Here is a 27024-nt window from a genome sequence, read left to right as displayed (position 1 = left end):
ATTTAATATAGGCACTCATCAAAAGCATCTGCGACATGCAATAATGAAATTTCTGGTCTTTTTTAACATCTCAAAGGGGCCGAATGTACAATTCAAAGTCATTATTGGTTATCATCATCATTACTTATTAGAACCACTGATGACATGGTAACAGCAGTCTCAGAATATTTAAAGTTGAAGTCATGAAGTTGTGAATGTAAAATTTTTATTATTTGTTTGTATATTGTTTAAGGTGTTCTTGGAGCTGTTTTACCACTTTCCACTGTTAGTTTTCTTCTTTTTTTTTTCAGTTGCGAGCAGCTCTCAAATTGTAGGAGGATAATCAATCTTATTGTCAAATAATGCATTTGTCAAATAGTCTATGAAAAATCACCCTTGTAGTTCATATCAGTGTCATCTTTCAAATCCCACCTTTTATGTATTATTTTATGTTACACCTCCTTGTTTGTCATACAGTGTTCATTACAAATAGTCCAAGTTATGTCACTGTATTTAACTGAAGGTAACAATCCAGAAATATTTTGATTATGGAGAAGCGTGTGCGTGAGTGTGCGTGCGTACTGACGCCGTGACGTCTCTGTCCCAGAATGCAGTCTGGTAAACAGACATGGAAGCACCAGGTGAAGACCTCCACAGCGGCTGAGCACTGCACTCGGTCTTTCCCACCGTCTTCTGTCTCTTTCGCCCAGTGCATCCAGCTGATATATATCTGCCTGGTGTCACGTTTACGTCTACAGCATCCAGAGCCTTGGTAAGAATGAAGTTGTTGTCGGTCCGTGACGACTGCTAATGACTTCTACTGTGCTGTCAGGCTTCTGCCAGCTTCCTCGCTAACGCTAGTCATGGCTGGCTACAGGCTTCAGCTAGCAGGCTAATGTAGCCGCCACTGGTCTCTAGTAACGTTTGTACCAGTCACAGACCCATACTGCTTTCATGACACATGTCCTGATAGACATGTCTTTTTTTACACATCGCATTTACAATATGAAAACATTGTCTTTTCTGTTCTTGAAAAAAATGTTAATGTACGTTAGTATGGTCAGTGTGCAGCAGAGGTGGGATCAACGGTAGCCAATAAAACTGCTGGCTCCTGTTGGTCGCTGCTAGTGACTGTTAGCTAGCTAACTGAGTTCTCCTGTTAAGGTGTGCGCCTACTAGTTGTCAATGACAAATACTCAGTTTTTGAACAAATTTCATAATGTCATCTCTTGCCAGTCGTGGCTTTTGACGTACCGTCTTCGTAGAGCCCAAATCACAACTGAGTTGAGGCTAAACTGAATTATTATTATTATTATTGTTATTATTAATTATTAATGACATGTTTATATTGCAAGATAGCAGGCTATACACACTGTGTGCAGTATATCCACTCTGATGCCAGCGTTATAGGCAGAATCTGTAAGTGCTGGGTGACAATTAAATATGACATTATTGTCATAAATGTTCTGTTATGGTTTCACTAAATGCTGTTTTACAAATTACTTTTGAAGTGGTTTTTCATTAGAACCAACAGTAGGACTTTAGAAGTTCTTGCCAAGCAAACTATATGTATGGAGTTTTGTTTGATATGAGCACCAACCAGCAGATAACAGTTCATTGCATTGAACATCAGTTGATTATTTTCAATTGAGTGATTTTAGCATACATTTGCCATATCATGATGTATATTGATAATGACAAAGTGTCCGTATCTGTTTATATTAATATTGTGACATTTATTTTCAACCATACCACCACTACATGGTAAATGGAGAGGATATGCAGGGCAGAACCCAGCCATTGTCTTTATTTGTAGTTGGAATGGTGGGATAACCACTATTCAACAGCAATCCTAAAAACACTCTATAGGTTACATTTATCGTGGCTATAAATGATCAAAACCTAATCAACAAATGGCTTTTAAGTCAAAGTTCTGAATTTTGGCTTAAAGGGTGTTTGATAAATTTTAAGACAGTACTGATTGCACTGTACATTTGATAGTTGTTAGTAGTTAATTCAGCCAGTATGGTTTTTTTAGTTACACCTGTGTTTGACAACATAAAATGTCTGCCATAACAGAGGTGTGTTGGTTATCCTTTGGCTACATACTCAATTCAGGGAGAGCTATGAATGAACAGGACTTTTGAGCAGACGTTTGTGGGTTGGGACACACTGGCTTTACCAGTGTAAAAGACTAGACAGTAGACTAGTTGTGCTGCCTGGTAGACTTTGACCAGGCTGCACAACTACTTTAAAGACATTTTTACTGTTTGTGGAATCTGTCAATGCACATTTCATTGGGATATATAATAATTACAACCAATTCATAACAATTAAAGAAAAAGTTGAGAGCTCTGTTTTTTTTTTTTTTTTAAACATAATTACCCACTGATCTTAAGCTACATTGACCTATACATCTTTAAGGATGCCAGCCCAAAGTCTAAGGCAAGGTAGAGTGCTATAGAGTTGCAGTTTTCGTTGCAGTTTTCATTTGGCAATAAATGTTACTGTTGTACTCCCCCACCACCACCACCAAGTAAGGTTTTTTATTTTTGCAAGGGCACATAAAGAATTTCAGAGGCGCAATGAAGATTTATCAAATAAGGGTTTTTTTCTCAATAAAGGGATACAAGGAGACATTAACAAGCCAAATTATTTAATTTATTTGAATACAAAAATTACATTTGAACTTCCTTTTTTCTTTCTAGTTATGTAATAATTATGTAGTAATAATAATAATTATGTAATTATGACAGTCATCATGGTGCACTGAACAAATACTGAAGGTCATGGTTCAAAAATATAGTCTATAAACTTAAATTATAACAGTCTTTTTCTCTTATTTCTGCTCTCTTCCTCTTGCGGGACGCATAGACATCTGTCTTGAAAATAAAAATGACTTTAGTGTCATTTCAAAAGCATCACACATATCCCAACAACAGAACTGACTTACAGAGGAAAAACTTAATGACAGCACCTGCTGTTGGGAAATGATATTTGCCGGTGGAACACCAGGGCATACCACAGGGAGATCAACATATGCTGAGGGGACAGGCATAATATGCACCACCACTAGTGGCACACCATCAGCCACCATTCAGTCTCTGTGCTGCTGTCCTGTGTCCTTCGCTTCAAATTGAAATCCCTCTGAAAAGTTGTGTAATTGCAACTTCACATTTCATAAGATTTGGTCCTGGGCTTTAATGGGCTACAGCAAAAGCTTTTGGCAAACAACTTTTGAAGTATTATTCAAACTTAACCAAAACTAAAGCAAGTTGTTGCAACTCTCACACAACAGTTATCACTGTATGGCTTTGTGTTTTGCTCAGTCAAGCCACTGGCTACCTCTGTGCATATGTTACAGTATGTTTTGCATCAGTTAGGACAAGAAATGATAAAAGGGTATGGTTTCAGTTTTTAAATGGGATTACTGTGGGGCTGGAGAGGTGGTTAGGGATGTGCTTAATGGCTTGGATTACTGCACAGTGGTGAAGAACTCCATGACCAGGCCCAGGGAGGACAATGTTACCTTCCAGACATAGTCTTCTAATCCCCTATTCACTGATTAACGCAATCAAGAAACAGCAAAACAAAGAATCTGATACTGACTTGTCTTCCCTCAATGCTTGTCTGTGTGTGTGTGTGTTTGGATGTGTGTATGTGTTGCTTGTGTGTGTCTCCAGACTTCCCCAAGTGTGTGTGGCAGCCAGGGATCACCCAAACTGATGAGGATCGGCTGATTGAGTTAAAAATAAGTTCCTTTTTTCTTATTTTGTTAAGGTAAGATCTCACAACTATTCAGTATGACACTCCATTGACAATTAGTGTTATCTAATACGATATAATACAATAATCATGAGTGGTTATTTAGTGCTTACAGATGTTTACAATTGTCACCTACTTAGAAACATAGTGGAATTCAGTATAGCAATTGTTTTTCAATTATTGCACAACTCTGTAATTTCCCTTATAGCCCTTTTCCACTGCATGGTACCGGCTCAACTCGACTCTACTCGCCTTTTTTGGTTTTCCATCTGGCAAAAGTTACAAATAGTACCTGGTATTTTTCTTTTTGGTATTGCCTCCTCTGAGGTTCCAAGTGAGCTGAGGCGATAATAAAAGTTGATGTGAAAACACTGCTGACTACTGATTGGTTAGAGAGAATCGTCATTACTGCATCATCATTGTGCGAGGCGGGATGCTGTGTTGGTACCATGTGATGGAAAACCGCTGTGCTCGAGGAATGGTAGCAAGTATCTAGTGAAAGAAAAAAAATCCACTTTCTTTACTCTTCAAATTAAGTTGAGTTTGATTTATTTCTTTCCTTATTAATATTTATAAACAGTAAATACACATAAAAATAAAACATAACAATATTGCCTGAAAACGTGTAGGGTGAAGTTATAGCTTGTTACACCCTATTATACCTATCGCTTCCATAACTTCCTAACGCAGTGTAATCCAGTACAGCAGTCTTGAGGTAAATACTATATATATATATATATATATATAGCTGCTTTCTGAGGCTACAGCACCAGTGTGTGGCATATTTAGGATATACTTTGTGTTAATGCTGTATTAGGATGTGTATATTGAAGGTGAGGTGTTTGTTTTATAGGATGGATTTATTAGATTTTGTACAAACACCTTTCAGTGAAATGTAATTCAATACAACACCACCACCTCAGCAAATATGTGGCACTACAAGTTTCAGAAAAGCAGTAAATATAAGACCTTTTGTTTCAGACTACCTAACCGCAGACTGCAGGGGTCTTTTTTTCTACGACACTTCTGGTCTCATCCCAGAACAAAACACACTGCTGCTGATTGTAGATTAACTTATATTGAGGCATTAATATGTCACAAATTAAAAGGTTAATCAGTGAAGGTGATGAAGTGATAATAGAAAAAAAGGCCAGAAAAAAATGTTCTTCACAGGTTCTTGTAATTTGTGGTGGTTGGTAAATGGGTAAGTTATACATTTCAGTGAAAAAAAAACATTTGTTGTGCATGTCTCTTGGACAAAACACTGTTAATGTTTTGTGCCATTGTGGGAAATATTTGTGCTAGTCCAGATAATTGATCATTTGATAGGTTGCACTGTAGTGTATTTCATTGATATCATTAAGAAGATCTATTTCAAATCCATGTAGAATATTAAGTCTTGACCAATTTTTTGCAGAACATAAGACAGACTTTATTTGTCTGGTATTTTTCAAAAGAAAATAACAAGGCGCTAAAAATCCATACATGTTTTCACCCTCAAACTACAGCCAGAGCTTCTAGCATCATCTAGCATTGTGCTTGTTTTGTCTGTATCTATAGGTATACTTATAAATATTAAAGTAGTAGTAAAGTTAGTATTCTGGCCAGGTTCTACCCTGGGTGTCCGTCTTAAATTACAAGCCTCAAGCCAACTTGAGAGAAATGAAATGAATGATGTCAAAGACACTAAGTCTACAACACTACGGTTTGACCATTTTAACAGTTCCTGCATTAGCTAGTCTTCATTATTACGGCGGCATTCTGGAAACTCAACATCCTCATAGTATGAACCTATGCAGATTTTCAAAGTTGTTTTTTTTTACTTATCATACAGTTTGATACAACAGATCAGTTTGTGACAAAGGTGTATACATATGCAGTAAATAAAGACAAAAAAAAACATAACTTTTTATTGACCATGAGTCACTGGCAACCTCTTCAGGATTCGCTCCTTAATTTATATTTTAGAATGTAGTGTGGGTCTAAAGACAAAGTCAAGTTTCTGAACTGTACACTTGAAACTAACAACAGAGGGCTGAGATAATTTTTGGTCAAGGCTCCTCAGAGTACATGCCAAATGGGAGTACAGTCAACTTTTCTGACATATTAGGAGGAGTTTTTGTCAAACAAACATGATTGTGTCGAAAGAATTTCAAATAAACTGAGATCAGACTCAGATTAAAATCAACACTACATCATTCATATAAAATAGGAAGGACAGTACTTGATAAAGACTAGAAATGCTTATGCTTTTTGTAAATCGTGAGTCTGTTAATTTGCCAATCAGCAATCTCTACACTAAATGTTCTCTTCTTCCAATTCTTTTTTTCTTGCATGCCAGTTTTTGTAAGTTGAATATTTGCAGCATTCGGGTAGATCACAAACGTGTCATTTTGAAAGTGAAAGTAAAGAAAACCTGGCTGAGAATAACTGTCTTTACATGTTTGAAAAGTTTAGGAACAACAGTTCAAACTGTTCACATAAGTCATAAATCTCATTAAGTGTTACATTATTGTTTCGTAGACATTCTGTTTAACAGTAACAATAGCTATATAACTAGTCTGTTTTTATTTAAATTGCAACTTATCTTTATGTTCACTTGTGTTCTGTATGAGGACTCGCATCAATGTTAACACCCTAAAAATGCATCGACAAAGCATATAATATGTCAAGATCTACTCTGACACTAATAGTTGGTTCTACATATTGATGAGTAAATCAGTATAACATTTTGCTATTCATGTTCATTCTACAGTAAGTTGGTTAATATCTGCCTAAGAAATACAGTATCTTCTAGGACTCAATATATGACAGAATTCTTTTTCTGTATAGCCGTTATTGTAACATCATGCAAAAATGTGAGTTTTGATGTGCCTTTTGTGGTGTTTTCTTGTAGCTGATATGTTTTAGATTTTAAATGCTTACTTTGTCTTAGCATGGAAAATAAGTGCTAGATTTTTGCATCATCACAAGATCTGTGTTATTCATAATATGCATAAGCGTGTTGCTGTAATCATGAATCACACCAACACAGTTGTTTAGTAAGTTTGTGATGTATACATTGAGGAAAATCTCAAAATCAAGTCTTTATTTATTGAACAAGACAGCGACAGAGACAGCAAATTTTTACAAATCAGCTGTTGATATTCCAAAATCCAAGCTTGATGCTGTTTGTAAGGACAGCTGACATAGTTAAATTGTACTATAGTTTATGTAAGGCTATATGCTGTATTATTATAATATAATACCATAATAACATTTTAATGTATTACGCATATTTTTTTTCCAAACTGTTAAATATTACACATTGCTGTGTAACTAGTGAATGAACCACAGCTTATGTGTGTATATGTACCTATGTCATATTTAATAAACAACGATTGACATTACATTGAATGCAATGTAAGAGACTAAAGTTAAAGCTAACTAGGCAGGGATCCAGAGACATTCAGATAAACTGCCAGTCAACCAATTTATTCGGTATATGTGAGGTAAATGTGATATGTTGTGTAAGCTTTGTACTTGTTGCTTGTCAAGTGGCCACACACTGTTTTTTGAGGGGCGGGTGCGGTGAAACAACACGCGTTTGCCCGTGTCAATCAGTGAAAAAGTCCTCCTATCCCGAGCGCGACCAACGCTGACTCTTGTGTTGTTACATTGTAGCGGAAAGAATGTCGGAAAGGGCCGAGGATGACGTCAGGGGGGAGCAGCGCCGAGCGGCCAGGCAGCAGCTGAAGCAGCAGCAGATCCAGCGGGGAGAAGGCTCCACAGCAATGGCGACTGTTGCGGAGCGGAGATCCTTACCTAGTCCAGAAATAATGCTGGGACAGCCTTGGAGCAACTGGGTCGACGCCGCCAAACTCCACGGCAACGACGGTGAGTTCCCCAGCGTCCCAAATGTGCGCGAGGAAGCGAGGTAGAGCGCGACAGTTGCCAGTCCCGACCTGTTTTTTGGCCGATTGCATGCAGTTTTTGGTGGAATATGAAGAAACGCTACTGGTAGCAACAGCACAGGCAGGCAAGCAAGTGCAACTATTTATTTGTCTGTGTGTCGGATTGCCTCATTTTCAGGTGCTGAATCGGAGGAAAGTTTCAAAGACTTCGGGAAAAATCGAGAAGCCATGCGTTTGTGCAGAGAAGGTGAGTGTTTTTTTCCGCCAGGGCCAAAGGTGTATTTTGGTTCGGCGGGTTTGCTCACATACACACACAGTATATGGATTCAAACACATGTGTCTGTTATTCGTGCGGTAACTGACATTTGCATCTGCTCCTAAAATAACTTAAAGGTTAACAACTTATACTCGCTGTAGGTGAGTATAGGCCCAAACATAGCAATAAAAATGTCATTTTCTGTTTGGAGAAAACATCTAATGGACTTAATTGTTCAGCATCCACATTTCTGCAATTTTACATGTGAAACCTTCCACCATATTTCATGTGTATCTCCTTATCTTAAGACATCACCAAGGTTGCCTGAAGAACTGTAAGATAGCAAAGGTTTTAAAAGTTAATCAGTAGAAACTTTTAGGATTTATACAAATTTCACTGTTAAAACAGCTTTTTTTTCAAAACAAGCCCCATCTTAGTCATAGTTCTTTTAAAATAATATGAAGCTGAAATATGGCCTGCTCCGATTCCACATGCTGCCTCAACGCAAAATATGTAATTTTAAAACTGTAACTGTAATTTTTTGTTACCATATATATAGATCAGTAGTGTAAGCAAACTGAACAACATACTGAAGTTAAGATGACTTTTTAATGTCTTGAAAGTACTCACCCACCAATGAACATGATACATAAATATCTAATTTATTCAGGTCAGACAAATCTAAACTCAGAAAGTCAACTATCACAGAGGATAAAAAAAATCAACTAGACTACTCTGATAACAGAGTGATAGGGTGATTATGTTCTTACAATTATCTATGATCTCAGGTTATTTCAGCATTTACCTCTAAAACAGAAACATACTGCAGCGTTCATGTTTATTTAATCTGTAATAGGCCATAACAGGGAAAGGTTCAGTCATGACATAAAGAGAAAGGACCTCATCTGACGAAGGTGATAAAACCCAGAATCTCAGAAGCGCACATCACCTGGCTTCTCAGCCACACAATGATGTTTGAGAGCACTTTGTGCTGGAATTTTATTTTTGGAAACACCTCGATTAGCGTTAGCTGATTTGTTCTACTGGCAGGCCTGGATTTAGAACGAGCTACACCAAAAAGTTACATCTGTTAATAACAATAAAATGGCATCCATTTTAATTACGAATCAACAATCATTTTCCAGGCAGACTGATATCAGAATGAGCCAGTTGACAGAACGAGTTGGATAATGACCTCTTCATTCAACTCAAATCAAATGAATGAATGATGAGTCAACTTTCTTATTACCCTGATAGTGATTGTATTTCATTTATAGAAAGGTTTCAATGCTTCCCTCATGTTATCCATGGTTCTAAGTAGTTAACTGGGCACACGTCTTAAAAGTGTGTGCCCACAAAAATGCTATGTTTATTTTATGCATTTTAGCAACACATCCACAGCTACGTTTAATCACTTTGCTGTGAGGACACAAAGACACCAGCATGGCACGTCAAATGTGACCTTGCTGTTATGGGACAGTCATTGCAACGATTAGGACATTAAGATTAAGATGCAGCCTTTTCTTTGAGCTTTAGATCACAACAAGCATGCAGTGAAAGTAATCTTAATCTCTGTTCTTTCATGTTCTGATATTCTATTTGTGTGTATAATTTGCCATAAAAAAATGGCAGCAATTAACTAAAAACCACAAAGATCTTCAGACACTCAAAACCATCATTATGTCTGCAGCTAACAACAAAGTGATCACTGTGGAGTGCGTAATTGTCACAGAATTTGACAGGTTTCTGAATTAGGTGACTCTTAATGTACAACACCTATGACACGCATTTGGAGGAGCATGTGTTGGAATGACATGTTCTCTAACAATGTCCTTGCAGAACAGTGTGTCACACTATGTCATCAGTGTGTGTACAGCTTTCTTTCTCTCTCTCACTCTCTCTCTCTCTCCGCGTGTTGCTCGAAAGGAAAAGGTTAATTGCAAGTTACTTGTCAGGGCACTCTTCTGATGTTGCATTTGCATTGGTCAACAATGTGGCCAGTGTGCTGCTCTTAGACCACAACACAATTTCAGCAGCAAATATCCATTAGCATATCATACTTTTGGGGTGACATTTATCAGACTGCATACATTTTTTAGTTTTTGACTGTTATAAGAGATGTCTGAAGAAATGTTATTTGAAAGTGAATGAAATTGGTGTATCAAAGCTGTCATTTAAAATTCAGGGCTGTTATGCCACTTGCCATGCAACTGTCATGAAACATGTCTCTATCATGCAGTAACATCTATCAGTGACTGTTGTTGTTGTCATGGGGCTGATCAACACATGCTGCCTGTGGCAGAAGTGTGTGTGCATAGAATGTAATTCTGTGTGTGTGTGTCTAGTGGGGGTATTACAAGTGGATGACTACACCTCTCCACCATGACTCACCACCAGATTCCTCCTGTGGTGTAACCACCATTCTAACACACACAGACGATTAACACACACACATTAAAAAAAGGATTGGCAAATTATGACAGAATTTGCTCATCATCTGTCTTGCTTTTTATAGATTTTACAGTTGCCCCGTTACAGTAAGGGAAGCTTGGAAATGTAGTGCTGGTGACAGTGTCACAGGTCAGATTCTGCCAGCGTGTGTGCTGCTCAGAGGCAGCCAGAGCTGCTACTATTCCACCTACATCATTCATCACTGCCATGGATGAGGATACCGAAATTAACTGGACTCTCGTTCTCTTCCTCTGTCTCGTGCTCACATGCTCTCTTTCTCCTCCTCGAGCGCAGGTCCTCCGCTCACTCCCTCTTTGTCTCGCTAAGGCCTCGGCCTGCTTCTCTGTTCTGTGTTTTTTCTCCGTTGTGCTCGTTTCTTGGCTCTGCACCATTGTTCTGTCTCTTCTTTCTCCTCCACGGTGACTTCCTTTCTCTCTCTATCCTTTTCATCTCCTACTTGTACAAGAAGAAAATGGAGATTAAGAATAGACACAGTAGCGTTAGACTACTTTTCAAGGCAGGCCATTTTAGTGGTACAGTTCAGTCAGTGCCAGTGCGTAGAATGCAGAGTGGCGAGGCGATCTAACCAGACTGCTTTTATAGTTGAGCAACGCGTTTCGAGAACGCTCCAAGTGAACAACAGCAGCAGTTTGGGAATGATTGTTGTTTGACCTTGCAATTGATTCAATGAGGAAATGTGGTTGGCCTGTTGGACTCTGCAACTCTTTCCTGTTTCTTTAAGATTCTGAGAGAAGGTAGAGTGTTAATGGAGAATACATGGGAAGTTATTGATTTAGCAACAGCTCTTTCGTTATAATTTCAGTGTGTTAGTGTTACAGGAGAATGGCTTACATAGAGAATGAAATGAAAAAAGACATGTAGAACAGAAAAGAAGTTGCCCAGAGCTTTCAGGCCTGCTTCCAACTCTTGCTTTAATGGCTTATGCTTCTGCAACTGGCAACCAGTGAATACTACCCTCCACACCACATCTCAGCACTTGTTTTCTTTGCAGAGCAGTCAGACCCTTGCTTGTGCACATCAGCGGAGTGCTTTTCTACTCAAGCTCTATATAATTTACATGCCTTTGTCCATTAAGTGAAGACATTTGCCTTTTCTCTGTGGCAGACCCCAGCCACTGTGAAAATACGTCTTTTCACTGCACTGCCGTTGAAGGAGACACTTAGCAGAGTGGCTTCAGACAATTGACGCTTATCAAGTAGCATCAGCCTTGTCAGTCCTTCCACACAAGACCACCACTGACCTCCCTGAGAGGGAACCCGCCAGGTAGACCCTTTTATATGGTCTTTGCCTAATGGCCCTCGTCCCTTCCAGATTCAGCTAGTGATGTTTGGAGAACCCTTGACGGCCCTGGCGGAGTATGTATTGGAGAGGGGCTCCACTTCTCTCCTCTTGTATCCTCTCCTCTGCTCATCTCATCATAATGCCCCAGGCAATCTCTTAATTAGCCTCCTTAATTAGGTGGTTTCTGGTTCTGTGCGCCTGGGTAAATATTGATCACATTCTGGTGAGGAGCAGCGCTTCCCTCTGATTTGCCATGGAGTGGCTTGAGAAGCATGAGGCTTGGTTCACACGATTGGGTGGATAGAGATTCTAAAGCTGCACACATGCCATTCGTGTACATTGGCATTTATGCTCGCTATTATGGAGGACTGAAACTGCCTAAATCAAAAGTAAATAGATAAATGACTCAATAAATAAATTAATGTGCCATTAAATGCATCAAATAATATTAAGAATAAATACAAGCATTAATTAAATAATAAAATGTGACATCAGCTGATATTCCTGTTTTAATTTTGCTTGTATTCATTTACTTTTGAATTTATTCCTCTATCTATTTACTTTCTCCATTAAATTTCTTTTTATTAATTTTTTTACTTATTTATCCATTTATTTCCCCTTTGCATTTTCCCCCTTCTATTTTTTATCCCAAACTTATTTATTTCTGTATTTTCTTTTACATTTCTTTATGCATTTCTGCTTCATTATGCAAATGAGGGGGCTGTCATTCAAAACCGACAACAGAATGCATAGACTGACTATGCATGCCTTGCTCAGGCGTGTGGCTAGGCTCACAATAGAGCAATCAGGAGCGAGGAAGGATCAGGAGATTGTTAGACCAATGAGGCACTTTGCTAATCTAGCTAAAAACAAGACTAGGTATAAACTTAGTTCATGGCTGGACAATGTATGGTTGTGAACCGTGGGCTTAAGGCTACGCCTTTTGTTACAGGCATTCGGGCAGTCATTCAGCCGCGCTGGCTACTCAGGAGCTGCAGGGAAGCGGAGTTGTACTTCCAATTCACTGAGCGTCGCCATAATTACGGCAAATAAACCGCATGTATTACATATATCCTTATCACTAATGGAGGCTGAGGAATAACTAAACATAAGACACACTGAGCAAGAGAGAGCAGGAGAGTGGGAGTGAGAGGGCATGCTAACTGCTAAGCTAAAGAAACTAGCAGATCTGAATAACATTAAACAAAAGAAACACCAGCAGCTGGAAATGAGACAATACATTTACTGCAACATGTCAGCACAGCAATAAAAGCCCTGTTAAGAACTACAGGGTTCCTCTCCAATGAAATGCTAGAGGGCTTTTAATCTGAAATGGTTACAGGAAGTGTTGAATTTGTATTAACACATAATGTAATAACTTTAACAGGAGTGGATCAAAACGAGGCTTCGTATACTAAAAATACTGCTATGACCAATTATAAATATCAAACACAGGGAATTAGAAATACAGGCCTGCCTCTAATACAAGCCTGCCTCAAATAAAGGTCTGTTACCTTCAGATGTTGAGATTGATAGAGGTTCACTGTATCACTGATGTGGTATAGCAAAGGTAAATTAAAAGTTCAGAACTACTGTAAATCTGCTCATTATCATGTTTAGATCCAAGACATTACTGTTATCGGGGATTCCATGTCACAGACCCAGTAGAAAAGTAATACAAAAAACATGAGGGTGAAAACATCCTCTGTAATGAACTTCATATCTCAATGACAACTCTTAATGTATTTAAAGACACAGATCATCCACATTCTATGCTATGTACATTTTATAAGTGCTGCGTTTGTTTATATCTGGGAGAGACATGAATTCCTTAACAGCTAACCTTTGGGTTGCTGGCTCAGCCTTTTTCCTGGTTCTTATCACTAGGACATGTTCTCTGTGATGAATGGGGATGAATACTTGGGAGTGATCTGTATTTGCATGTGCAGTCTATGCTTGGCAGGTTTCCTTGAGTGAACTCTTCACTTTATTAATATTCTTAATATGGATAAGATGTTTATGGGGCATGTGTTGTACAACACTATAATGTCTGAATTTTACCCAGGACATAACCAATTTTCCCTTGTGGGTGTTACACAAAAAAGAGTATGCCATCACACTAGAATTACCTTCTCTTGATCTGTTACAGTGTTATGACAACAAATAATAGATGTCTCAGTGTAGATGGAACTGCCAACTGGGGCACCAGGTGAACATATGTCTTTTTTGTTTGCCTCTCCTTGACTTGTGCCCTGTCTGCTTTAATCTTCCCCTGTGTACAGACATGCCCATATTTGGTCAGTGTCCCGCACAGGACGACTTCTACCTGGTGATGTGCAGCCACTGCGGTCAAGTAGTCAAGCCCCAAGCCTTCCAAGCACACTACGGTAAGCTTCATGCACATGCACGCACATATATGCATGTATGTACTATATATGTGCAGTTAGAATTTCATGCAGGCTTATGTTTAATAGTTTTTGAAATTATAGATTGCCCATTACAAGGAGAAGCATATATATGGACAATAAGAGTGAAGAAGGAAGTCACAAGGTAGTTTACATCTGTAGGAACCCTATATTCATGCCATACACTTCAAGGGTGGTGGTGATATTTCATACATTAACACACTGTGTTATTACTTTTTCCTCTGCCTTTGTATTTCCTTGCCATTTTTCCTTCTCCACACAGTAACGTGAGAGGGGGCGCCACAGACTTTGATTTATTTATTTATCTCACTCACTGTCTCGTGTGTGTGTGTGTGTGTGTGTGTGTGTGTGTGTGTGTGTGTGTGTGTGTGTGTGTGTGTGTGTGTGTGTGTGTGTTTACAATTCCCCTGTTAATATTTGATGTGGCTCTCTCAGTCTTCCCAGTAATGTACTGTTTTAACACATACAGCTAAGATCAGATTTCTGGTTCTGTTACTTTAGGGATGTGTATGTGTGCGTGTTTCAGTGCATGGATTTCCACTGCTTAGATAGTTAAGCTGGATCTTTGATTTGTGCTTAAATAAATGGGTGAATTATAGATCTGTGAATATAGTGACTGCATGACTGTGGATCTTATTAAACTTGCCTGCATGTTAGTGACAGCTACTGTGTCCTGTCATGTAGGGCTATTTGTTTTAAGTAAGAGTTTGTATTAGTCTGTTTGTCAGGTGAGTTTAAGAGGACAGGAATTGTTAGTCGGTTCATGTGACCTTGTTATGACTGAAATCTGATGATTAGTTTTAGTTTTTGTCCCTACACTTTCAGCATCTGAATCAGAAATCTCTGATAGCATTTTCTTCTTATCACTTGGGTCTTTTTTTGTCTTAAATGTGGATTGAGTTGTAGTAACAGAATTTTTTTCAGTGGCCCACATTCTCCATGAAATTAGACAGCAATTACAGTTGTCAAGGTCAGCCACAAGAGGGAGGTATAACAACACATGGCTCCTAGTGGAACTGTCCTTGCTACTGAGTCAACAACAGTCAAAGAGAGGACTCCTTACACACTGTTGAACAATATAGACTGACACAAGCCTGTCTGGACCATGCTATTAATTATGTAATACAGCATCCAGCTGAGTTTTCATACCTGCCTGGGGATTTTAAATGAGAAGTAGACAGACTGGACAGCAGACTGGAAGGCATTACAGTGCCTGTAAAGTAAAACAATACTGACAACATCATACCAGGCGGTGTGTACATCTTGAACTTGGTGGTATTGTTGATGCAGACAGCAATATATGATCCGTGCAGTACAAGAACCCCAAAGGAATTGTGATTTGACAGTGATTTCAAGCTGTTTATAGACATCTGCTGCTTCTGCTTCTGTAATATTAATACTTATTAATTATTAGGGATGCACCGGTCCAGTTTTTTCTCTCCGAAAACCAATTTCTAAGCTCAAAGTATCCACCAATATCAGCCTCGTCCAAGATTTCGTTGCTCCAGCAATTCATAAATCCTTCACTAAGTTTGTGTGTAATGTCTTTCCTAAGCTGTTAGTAGCGACCAGCCAGATTCAGACTAAATCAGGTTCTGCCACTAAAACTTAAATATCTGAGCAAGTGAGCAAGACTTCAGTGAAGGGTAAATCTGTAGCTCTGTCTAATGAACTATGTAAACAGGAAATCAATGTGGCATCACAACTGGCACAACTTCCACAAGTTATAGTTTTAAGGGCTCAAAATTAATATCTTTTGTAAATGTAAGTGACTTTGATTTAGGGCTGAACAATTCATCAAAATCACAATATTGCCAAGTGCAATGTCCAAATCGCAGGAGATGTAATTTTATACCATTTACCATTATAAATTAAACATTTTGGTGTTACAGAAATTCCCCCAGGCTGCAAATCATCCCCCCTCCCCATTTCTCTCTCTCTTTCTCTCTCTCTCTCTCTCTCTCTGTCTCTCTCTCTTACTGTACAATATATATATATATATATATATATATACACACACACACACACATTTCAGAGTATAATTTCGAATGAGTGGGAAACTGATGTCACTGATTTTGTAATTTGAGGTATGTCGTGTCATTTTTGTGTAATGTAATTGGAATTCTACAGTATTTACATCATTTACATAAAAAAGGAATACCTAATATGATGTCTTCAAATATCTTATTCTGCCTGGCCAATAGTTCAACACCCAAAAATTTTCCATTGTACAGTGATATAAAACAGAGAAAAGCAGCAAATCCTCACATTTGATAAATATTTTAAATGACTAATCGATTGTGCCTAAAAATAGTTGTTGATTTCTGTATTTTCTGTTGATCGAATAATCGTTGCGGCTCCACACCAGAGCAGTCTAAATCTAAGTTAAATTCTGTGGCTATGCTACTATACATGGCCGTACAGATTAGCAGTGCTTCTTGCTGTGATTTTCCTCCCGTCTTCTTCTCTCTGATGTCATTATGGGAAGACCCCATGTTGTGTTAACATGGGGCAAAGGCACTGATCTCAGCACTGTCGAGATGGTCTCAATATGATTTTAGCGTGCTTCTTTGAGCCCATCTGTCTCCTGTTAGGTGTTTGTGCTTCTCGGCTGACGCTGATCCCAGCAGGGGTGACACTCACCGCAGAATGGGAAGCTGTAAGCTCGGCTGCCGTTTTATGCATACATTTATGAACTTGTCGAACAAAGACTTGTCTCCTCACAGCTCTGCTCACACACGTACAAACATACATTTTTGAATCAAGCAATTTGAGATTGGTGTAGTTATTGTTTTTGCAACAAGAACAAGGTTATTACTGTTATATATGGGTAGTTTACATAAGCTAGGCTGTGCTACGGTTTGAACATGGTGCCTGTGGAGGCCGTCACACACTACCAACACACACTACATTTATGTTGTTCTCTCACTTCCCCAGCCAGGGATTCCCCTTAGCACCGTGCCAGTAGTTTGTCTTTCTGAAAGAGGATATTAATGCTCCTCCTAGTCCCTAGGTCTGTTGTTTTACCCCCCACCCCATAGTTTTCTTGACTCTCATTCTATTCCACTGCTGCTGGTGTTTGCTCGTCTTTCTCACTACTAGCGCTTTGTCAACAGAGCACTGCGTGTCACGCTGGGGTTTCCTGGTGTGAGTTTGTGTGCAGGGCGTGCTGTTGACTGTGACCAAGACAGGACAAGACAGTGAGAGAGGGATGGAGGGAAGGAGCAAAAGAAAGGTCTTTGGGTTAATCGGCTGCTAAGAAGTGGGAGGGAAGATAAATGGAATGCTTCTTGAATGGGTGTGTAGAGAGAGGCCCCTAGGTGAGAGGGGGGCACTCTTAAAAGTTTTTTTTTTTTTTCCTTCCTAAAAAGGGAAATTGGAAGAAGGTGGAACAGTTTGAAGGTGTGTGTTATTGTTTGCGTTTGTGGCTGAGGGAGATCAGGGAGTGGCAGCTCTGTGTGTGCGTGTGTATTAGTATCCCCTCCACTGTTTCTGCAGCAACAAGCTTGTTTGCTGGTCACCTGCTGAGACTGAGCTTTGGCTGACAGCCCACTTCCCAGCTACACCATGGAGTTAGCTGAGTAAACGGTTAGCTAACTAGGCCCACGCCTTGCCATGGGAACTAGCTGCCGACACATTCTATCAAAATCTGGTAGTGCTCCCGAAGCTGTATCCTTTTACATTCTCAAAATATTCTTTGCTGTTTTGCTCGTGCAACAAAAATGTTGACGAGAGGGTCAGGCTAATCTTCGGGAGCCTATTTCTCCTTAACTAATCAGCAGACACCTCTCTCTCTGTCATGTATGTGTCGCTCTCTCTCCCCACTTATGGTCAGAACAGAAGAAGTGTCTGTGTGACCCCTCTGTGACCTCAGAGGCTCAGTATATCTGTAAAGGAGCTGTTGCATGGCCAAGATTCAAGTTGCAGAAACCTCTGAATTTAAAGAAATGCCTTCATGAAGCTGCTGTTGTGCTTTTTCTTTTGCTAGTTTCTGTTTTGGCAGCTAATGAACTCTCTACTATGAAATTAGTCTGTGTTGTGATAAAATGAATCTTTGTTGTGGAACAGTAGTCGAAATGTCAATAAAATTATTTTTAGCGTGCCATTTCATTGCTGTTACTAAGAATAGCAAGTGATGAGAGCCTCTTATGAAAACCGAAAAGCTTTTGTGATTATTATGGGTGCACATATTAGAGATCCATGTTTACTCATTTTGGTAAACCATGGCGTACATACATTTTTTTTAAACCTTTTTTATTACTATTACTTTATTACTTCTTATTTAGTTTTCCAGGCAAGCACTTAGTGATGTGCATTTTTTTCACTCCTCTATTTTAGTCTTTCTATCTACAACTCAGTGTCGTCCCAAACCTTTTTGCTGTCATACTGCCTTTTATCAGTTTGCACAGCAACTGTTTTAAGAAGCTCAGGCAGGAAATAAAGCTCTTGACCTGTTGGCTGGTTCTATTTCAGGCTGAGTTGGCATGAATCACAAATGCTGCTTATTTGTTGTCGAGGTACTGCTCAGTACTGTCAGGGAATATTTCTATGTTCCCATGTGTTCCCATGTTCCCTTTTCTCCGGACTCATGACACAATTACTGCCACATTTACCCATATAGACTAGTCCGTTATAGTGTTTGATCAAAGCTTTGTGACACCTAATTTTGTTAACATTTATGATTTAATGCAAGCTTGGTTTATACTCTTGCTGCAGAGAGAAGACACAGTTCAGCCAGCAAGCCAGCCTCCACCTCGCCCTTCCCTGTGCCAGGCAGGAACCGGAGCAGCAGCAGTGGGCTTGGAACTGGGCTGGGCTCAGGGTCTGTAGCTGGAATGGCGACCGGAGGCATCCTAAGCAGACCTTCCACTGCTGGATCCAACTTATCCTCCTCAACTTCCTCCTCGTCCTCCAATCCCAAACTACTCAAACCAGCCAAAGAGAAGCTGCCAGGCATTCAGCGAAGACCCCCCTTTCCACCCTTCAGGATGCTCCAACCGGACAAGACACAGTAAGTTTCACTGTGTAATATTTGCAGTATAGTGTGTTGCTAGGATCGCACAAAATAATGATGCATACCAAGACTACGACTGAATGATGAATTGTTTTTATGTTGAAATTGCAATGTGAAATTGTGCAGTGCTTATTTAAATTGCAGGAGCTGCAATTTTAATTTTAACTTACACAATTTAACCGCGTCTCAACGAGCCGTAACAAGTGAGAGTTTAAGCCGGTGACTGGTGATTTCATCAGCTATAATGACTTATATAAAACTTGCTGGCAGATTGCCTCACGTCCATTCCAGTTCGGTAGCTCAGCTGTTTTGTTGAATGTAAATGACTCGGTTGGTGAACACAGTTTTTGCAATTTCTCTGTTAAACATTTAAGCCAATGACTGTAAATAAAGAGAGATAACATGGCAGCTCCCTAAAAGTTCATCCAAAACGTCTCAAAGTACGCGTCAAATCATTTTTTCCAAAAGATGGTTTCTGTTTCTGTTTTAAAACGGGAGTGTAACGTCATGATTGACAGCTGGGATTGAGTCCCGATTGAGTCAGGTGGGTGTAAGGGTAGGGCTTTGATACCGCGGTTCCACTCACTACTGTGACTCAGACTCAACATGTCACCAGCACAAGATGGCAGCACTCGTATCTGGAATACTTTGGCTTCATTTTTGTACAGTGGGAGGAAGTGGAGGCGCTTTGTCCATCTTTATATACAGTCACTTATTTAATCACATATTTATGATTATAATCTTTAAAAGCCTTAAACCGAGATCCCCAGCTGTGAAGCTCAGGCAGCTACAATACAGAGCTGTCATTGGGCAATTATTATTATGAGGCTAAACTTATTAGTCAACTCTGGGAGGACCACAATGACACACAACTGGATTGTTTTACCTGATTCTATTTTGTAGAAACACTTTGTGATCATCCTTGGTCCCATGATATCTTGTGCAGACCTCTAATACAGGCCTGTAGTTTAATTTATATAACACACAGTTTAAAACACACTATTCATTAGAAATATTACAATTAAACATAGCCAAGACAATAGAATTGTATTTAGCGTTTAAAGTTTATAAATTAAATTTTCATAAAATGAACACTATTACAATATCCTGATATAGAATTACAACTTCTGTGAGTGAATGTTTTATCCATTTTGTGCATCCCTGTGATGAGCTTTTCTGATCTATAAATGTGTTTATATTGATTGGTCAGTAACTAATCAATGGTGTAATGAACAAAATTGGATAATCATTACAATGTTATAATTCTGATACATGTTGGGAGAAGACAGATTTAAATATGACTATGCATTTGCAAAGATATGTTTTAAATTTTTTATGTTTTAAAAAAACTCTTAAAGCTCATGTTCACACCACCTTATACAGTTTTATCTAGGTTTAGATTCTCTTTTTACTGAGTAATTGTTAATGTTATTAATTCCACTGGTGCTTTTTCTGCTATGACAAGAAAAAGGCCTATATAGTGTCATTTACTTGTTATTAAATCTATATTTCATACAGGATCTGTCAGAGGAAATGAATACATTTGAACACGTTTTTTTTTCTTTGTTTTGTTTTGATAAATGATGGATCATATTAGTTTCATGTTTTGTCCACCCAGCTCCATTCATACATGTACATCTGTCTCTTACCATGCGTTTCTCACTGGCTCAGTGTTTCTAACTCTCAGCTTCCTCCTTGCTGCCCTCTTCATCTCTGTAACCTTCTCTTTCAGCCTCACCCCGGCTGTCAAGGTGGAGAAGATGCACCTGAGGGTGGACTCGTCAACTAAGCTGGTGCAGGCCCCATCTGCCCCCAACACCACCTCATCCTCCTCCACATCCTCCTCTAGCACCACTGTGAGCTCCAACACTACCACCATCACCACCTCCTCCTCATCAGCCCTTAAACCAGGCCTTAACTGTCCCTCCATACCAAAGCCTCCATTACTGGCCCCTGGTCAGATTCCCAATGGCAAGGGCCACCTCTCAGTCCTCTCGGACAAGAAGCAGGACAGCAGCAGCAGTGCCAGTAGCAGACGCCACCTCAGCAAGAAAGTAACAGGTGTGCTGGATAAAAAAAAACAAACAAAAAAACACTTGCTGTTTTATACTGTTAACAGTTAGTATAAATTCTGTTAAGATTATGGCATATATATTCTTAAAGCACAGTATAACACAAACCACTGATTTGACACAGTATATGTAAGTAACAGTTCTCCCTCACTCTTCTGCTTTGCCTTCAGAACGTGAGTTCAATCCGGATATCCACTGTGGCGTTGTGGATATGACAGCTCGGAAACCATGCACAAGATCTCTAACATGCAAGGTAACCAGTCTCTGTATTTTCTTTTTAGGGCAATGTTCTGCAGTTTTCTTCAACAAATCCTATCAAAGGACCAAATCCTTAAAAATGAACTCGAATGTGAATTTCTTCACTATTTGTGTAAAGAACGATATAACAGTAGTGACACTGCAGCTACTGTGAATATTTTCACATTTTTCAAAAGATAATAGAACAGTTTTTGGACACACTAGCTGAAGCAGCGTTTAAGCATCAAGCTTCTGGGTGGGCATTTCCCACGACAGCAGCTGACTGACAGTTGAGCACCAGTGTTTCTAGGACATGTCAATGTCTGTGGTGTGGTACTGACTGGATCATGACATACCCCTATAAAGCCTACAAATGTAATAAAGGAACATGTTGCAATGTGATGGTTGCTTGTTGATGTGTTTTTAAGTTTTTGGACAATGATGGACATATCAGACTTATTCTTGAATTTTTTTAAAGGATGGTTGTGATTATTTTCAGCAAAGTTACACATGTATCACACATCCACAAAACCTGTGAGAGATATATCTTACATGTACAAATCTGGATAAAAAACAGAAGCCATCATTAGTCTAACCTTAGCAGTTTCACAACCCAAACAACAGTTCTGACCTTTGACCTTTTCAATGTCACACCAGACACATTCCTTAAGCCAGCGGAGGGCGGTGCCAGGGCGGAGGAAGCGGTTTGACACACTGCTGGCAGAGCACAAGAACAGAACAAGGGAGCGGGAGAGGGAGAGAGAACTCCACCAACCCCATTCCCAGCAAAACCCCCCTCTCAGGGACCCACACCCCTCCTCCCACCTCGCCGCTGCCCATGACCCCCACCAGGTGGCTCATGGCAACGGCCCCGCCCCAGAAGCCACTAAGCCTTCGCCACTCGGCAAGCCCAAATTTCACAGCCCTGGTCTTCCACGGTAAGTGCTGCGTCGGACACATTCACCGTGTAGGCTTGTATTATGTGTTGTGAGACCAGACAAACACGATTGCAGTTTAGCATGTGGCACATTTTAGCAGATGACTGACAATTGAGGACCAGTGGTTCTCAAAACTGTTTTTATGATTAAGGTGAAAATGAAACAGCTACATTATCTGTCTATCAGACTAAACAGCAGTCACGGAGGTGGTACCCCCGGAGACCCTGCAGTAGTCCATGAGTCACCACACCATCCCCAAACTACCCCCGATGGGTTTTCCCGACCCTCCAGCGATGAGGGAGAGAACGAGGAGCGGGAGGACAACGCTGACAAACTGGACTGTCACTATTCAGGTTATCACCCTCGACCGGCAGCTGTAAGTTTTCTCTAGCATCACTGATCTGTGATAAGCCATAGACAATTTCATTTTGATACAGTAGTTAAACTATGAAGGTTTGATGATTTTTTTATTTTTTTGTATTATCTGTACCCCTTTCTTTTCCCAGTACTGTACCTTTGGAAGTCGACTGTTTGGGAGAGGCTGTTACTCCTTTGACCGAAGATGGGACAGAGTGCGATGTGCCCTAACCACAATGATGGACAAGCACGTTAACTCTCAGATGTGGAAGTAAGTCTGTCCAGCTCAGATTCTTCATGTTAATACTGCAAGAGGTTGATGCATAAAATAATCTAAAAAAAATTGTATTAAGTAGCGTGACATGATGTTTACACAGACGGAGATGATAATTACCCGTCTTACTTCTTAAGGTGAGATTTATTGACTTGTTAACAGTCAGAGCTAATGAATGATATTGTCCTTGTTGCAGGAAAATCCCCTTGGCCTTGGAGAACTCCTCCTCCGTTGCACCTACCCATAGGACAAGCACAAACTCCCATGGTAGCACTCCCTCCTCAGGCTTCCTGGGCCCCCCTGCCACCTTGCCCCAGACTCCTTATAGCCAATCCTACGAGGGCAAATCAGTGCTCTCCTATGGGACCACCTTAAATGCCCGCAGCTCCCCACAGGGTGGGGCTGAGCACCCGGCCTACGGCACCACGCAGGCCCGACAAGTGTCTTCGTTGCCGCAGATGCCTTCAGCCCACTCGTCCTCATCCTCTTCAGCTCCTTCCCTAGCCTCAGGCCGGGCGCTCAAGTCCCGCTCCTCCAGCAGCAGCACTACCAAGTCGTCATCGTCCTTCAGGCCCAAGGAGATCTCCTCTGGCTCCTCCACACCTGTCATTCCCAACTCCACTGGTGGGGGCAGCAGCGGAGCCAACAGTAACAGTAGCAGCACTAGCTTCAGCTCGGGGAAGAAGAGGAAGAACAGCTCTCTCCTCTCTTCATCCCATGGCTCCTCTGAATCCTCCTCTTCTAATGCCAACTACTCTTCTTCCTCCTCCTCCTCTTTCAAGAAGAACTGTGCAAATGTCAGCAGCTCAGGGAGCACCTACCACCACAGCTCATTAGGTTCTGCATCCTCATCATCATTATCCTCCTCCCACAGCGGAGTCCACAGCGTGGGGCTTAACTGTGGCCCCACTGTGCGGACCAACTCGCTTAGCCTCAAGGCCGAGTCTTCTGGAGGTTCAGCAGGCGGCTCCTCAGGGCCCCCTGCACGAGGTCCTCCCTCGGGCAGCCCTGCAGAATCCATCAAGCGCATGAGTGTGGTGATGAACAGCAGTGACTCCACCCTTTCCCTGGGGCCTTTTGTACACCACCAGTCCTCATCCTCATCTGACCACCACACCAGCTTCAGCCACCACTCCACAGACGGGCGTTTGGAGGGCAAGAAGCGCAAAAGTTCCCCTGTCTCCAGCAGCATTAATAGTGGGGGTGGGGCAGGAGGGCTCGGAGGAGGGGGACCCGGTACAGGTAGACCCAAAGTGGCCAAGTCACCTGCCATTAACAACATCCATGGGAAGCATGGGCGGAGCATTCCAGGGACGCCAGGGCTGCCCAACAACTCCCATTTACATCAGGTGAGTTTTGAATTCTGTAGCAGTCTGGATGGGTTTTAATAACATCTTTCCATGAGAGATAAATATGTGCATGACTGTAGGGATGGCAATCTCAGTCTGTCTGTCTGTTCATCTGTCTTTGCTATAGACTGAAATATCTCAACAAATATCAGATCGATTGCTGTGTAATTGTATAATTTTGTACAGATATTCGTGGTCAATCATAGGCGCAGGTGATGACTTCTCAAAAATCAGAAACTATTGAATTATACGGTGTCTAATACTTTGTTAGTCTTCTACCTAACGTACTGTTGTAATTAAATAAACGAGTGCGTCATTGTAAAGTCATATCAAGAGGAACATTACCTTATAAAGAGGTGGCTGTTAGTTGACATTGACCAATTTGTATTGTTTGCATGTACAGAATTAACAAAAACTGCTAATTGGCTTGTACCCTTAAGACTCATATTTGCAGCCGTGTTTGTCAGTGAAACATTTTCATTAACTATTATTTTGGCAGTCCAGTGTAGTTACAAGAGGATACAATAGGTGAAACTCATATGAGATCGCAGCTTTTCCCAGGATTCAACTTGTCAATTAAATTTATTAAAGATACTGATAGGCCTGAGAAGTTTTACACTGGTAGAGTTTCACATGTTCACCTAAAGCAATCGAGCCTGCTACCAAACAAAACACATTTTGGGCTCAGGTTGAGGTTTTTCCACCTGAATAACTTGTCAGACACTGAAGTACGAAGTGATGAATGGGAGTATTGCGACCCTTTGTGCTTGCCTAGAATGTGTTACTTTTACTGACTGAAAGCATTTTAAGTGTTTTTTTCTTTCTCTTCCCCAGCCAAAGGCTCGTCCCTGACAGCGGTGTCCGGCTTCAGTGTATGGAACCGGCAGGCGGATGGGGAATAGTCCGGAGCAGTCCGCATACTGCTCTGGACTGCACGAGGCCTTTTAAAGTCAAACCCACATTACTCTCAGCTTCCCACAATCCTCAGGGTGGAGATGATCTGGACTGCCCAGTGAAGTCAATGTGGTCCTTACTAATTCTCCCAAAGCCATGTGTGCGTGCGTGCGTGTGTGTGTGTGTGGGTGTGTGGGTGTGGATGTGGGAGTGGGGCAAGGGGTGCGGTGGTACTGTATGGGCATAACAGTGTGGAGCACCAAGGGTCTAATGAGCGAGCCAAGGGACCCCCATCCCCACCCCACACAAGTGTTGTCCCAGTATTCTGAGAGGTCTTCCTGCCTAGTTGGTAGTAGGAGAAACAATAGCAGCAGCCATGAGCTGGGGTTCAAAGCTCATTGGGTTCAGGTTAAGGGCTGCCGCAACAAGTCGTCATGATGCTGAGCACCTGGGGAGACAACAAGCCGATCTCTTCCGTGTTTGTTAAAGAATGACTGTGTGAATGTGCGTGTGTGTAAGAGTATTTTTCTCATGTCAGATTCTGCTGGACTACTGGAATTTCCAACTTAAATACACCCCCAGCGCCTGATCTCAGAAGCCTTGGAAGGAGAGCAGGAGGAGCAGCAAACTGTTACTTGCAACACCTTAAACAACACACAATCACCTTGGTGTTTCACTTTTACATTAGTCTGACTCTCTGGCGACACGTTGAGTAACCTTTGGTTACACGCAGTAGCCTGAGACAAGCCCATAAGGACGATCTGGTCAATTCTTTTATTACCCAGAATAATTATGCAAGTGTTACCTTTTTATGATTTCTTATGAGCTTTTTACACTGAACTACAAAGAGTCTTTGTAGACGTGATGAAGACAGTTGTGCTTTCAAATGTGAAAAGGACGCCTGATGTGCCCATTCGATTGAATCTTTTGTCAGAGAGATAGCTTGGTATTGAGGACACCTGTTAATTTTCAGAATCTTTTCATTGTGCAAAATGATAGCCACAGTAGACCTACCCCCAACTGTGAACAGCACTAAATAACTGCTTTCTCCACAGGCACTGCTTACATGTCCACAAAGCTAGCCAAAAGCTGCTATCAGCTTTGCCAACTACATTTTTTCTTTTCTTATCTTTTTTTTTTTTTAACTAAAAGGTGGGCTGTCTTGCTCATGAAGCGGTGATGGTGCATTGCCTGGGTGGATATGAAGAAAATCTGTGCAAACCATATTGTTATTGCCACAACTTACCTACTTTTTACCCATACAGCTGTGCAAAATCCACTGCTGCTTGTGGGCAGATGTGAATTGTAATGTTTTATTTTTCCTACATAGGGAATCAGGTATGGTACGACTTAACTGGAGCAAGCTTTATGCACGTCACCTGTCTTCTGTGGGTATGATTGTCCCTCTTGTGTAACCACTACCCAAGCTCTGGATGTTAAAAGTTTCAATGCCTCGCCGTAACACTATATTGTGTGAGCTGAGAAGAGATTTGTCACAGTAGAACAGATAGCCAGGCATAATACTCTATTCCTTTTGTCAAAACGGAGTCTTAAATCAGGCAATACTTGCCCATTTTGTTGGGATGTTTGCTTATTTTGTGTGGTCTCGAGTGGATTTTATGGTGCGAGATTCATGGAGATGGCTTCACGGGACATATTTAAACTTTTGGCACCACATGTTGATTTATGGAACATCCACTGATGTCAGATAGTGTGGAAAAGTAGAGACAATTTTTTTAAAAAGAATCTTAATTTAGCTTTTTTTCTTGTAGCCTATGTATCAAACAAGTATTGAAGTATCCCTATTTGAGAATACA

The 27024-nt window shown here is 40.6% G+C and overlaps 1 protein-coding gene across 1 annotated transcript; it reads left to right on the top strand.

The window, feature by feature from the left end:
• The first annotated feature begins 585 nt into the window (after positions 1-585).
• Positions 586-25376, top strand: atxn7 (ataxin 7). The gene is made up of 13 exons (XM_022744969.1): positions 586-751; positions 3663-3759; positions 7408-7620; positions 7816-7884; positions 13929-14033; positions 18789-19083; positions 20819-21147; positions 21329-21411; positions 22053-22333; positions 22520-22709; positions 22840-22961; positions 23161-24313; positions 25148-25376. Exons 3-13 carry the CDS (start codon positions 7416-7418, stop codon positions 25163-25165), a joined length of 2850 nt encoding a protein of 949 aa, XP_022600690.1. The 5' UTR covers positions 586-751; positions 3663-3759; positions 7408-7415; the 3' UTR covers positions 25166-25376.
• The last annotated feature ends 1648 nt before the right edge of the window (positions 25377-27024 follow it).

This window comes from Seriola dumerili, unplaced genomic scaffold (genome assembly GCF_002260705.1).
Source record: "Seriola dumerili isolate Sdu_G_001 unplaced genomic scaffold, Sdu_1.0 BDQW01000088.1, whole genome shotgun sequence".
Taxonomy (NCBI): Eukaryota; Metazoa; Chordata; class Actinopteri; order Carangiformes; family Carangidae; genus Seriola; species Seriola dumerili.
The sequence above is the reverse complement of the archived record's forward strand: the minus strand, read 5'-3'. Positions and strand labels throughout refer to the sequence as shown.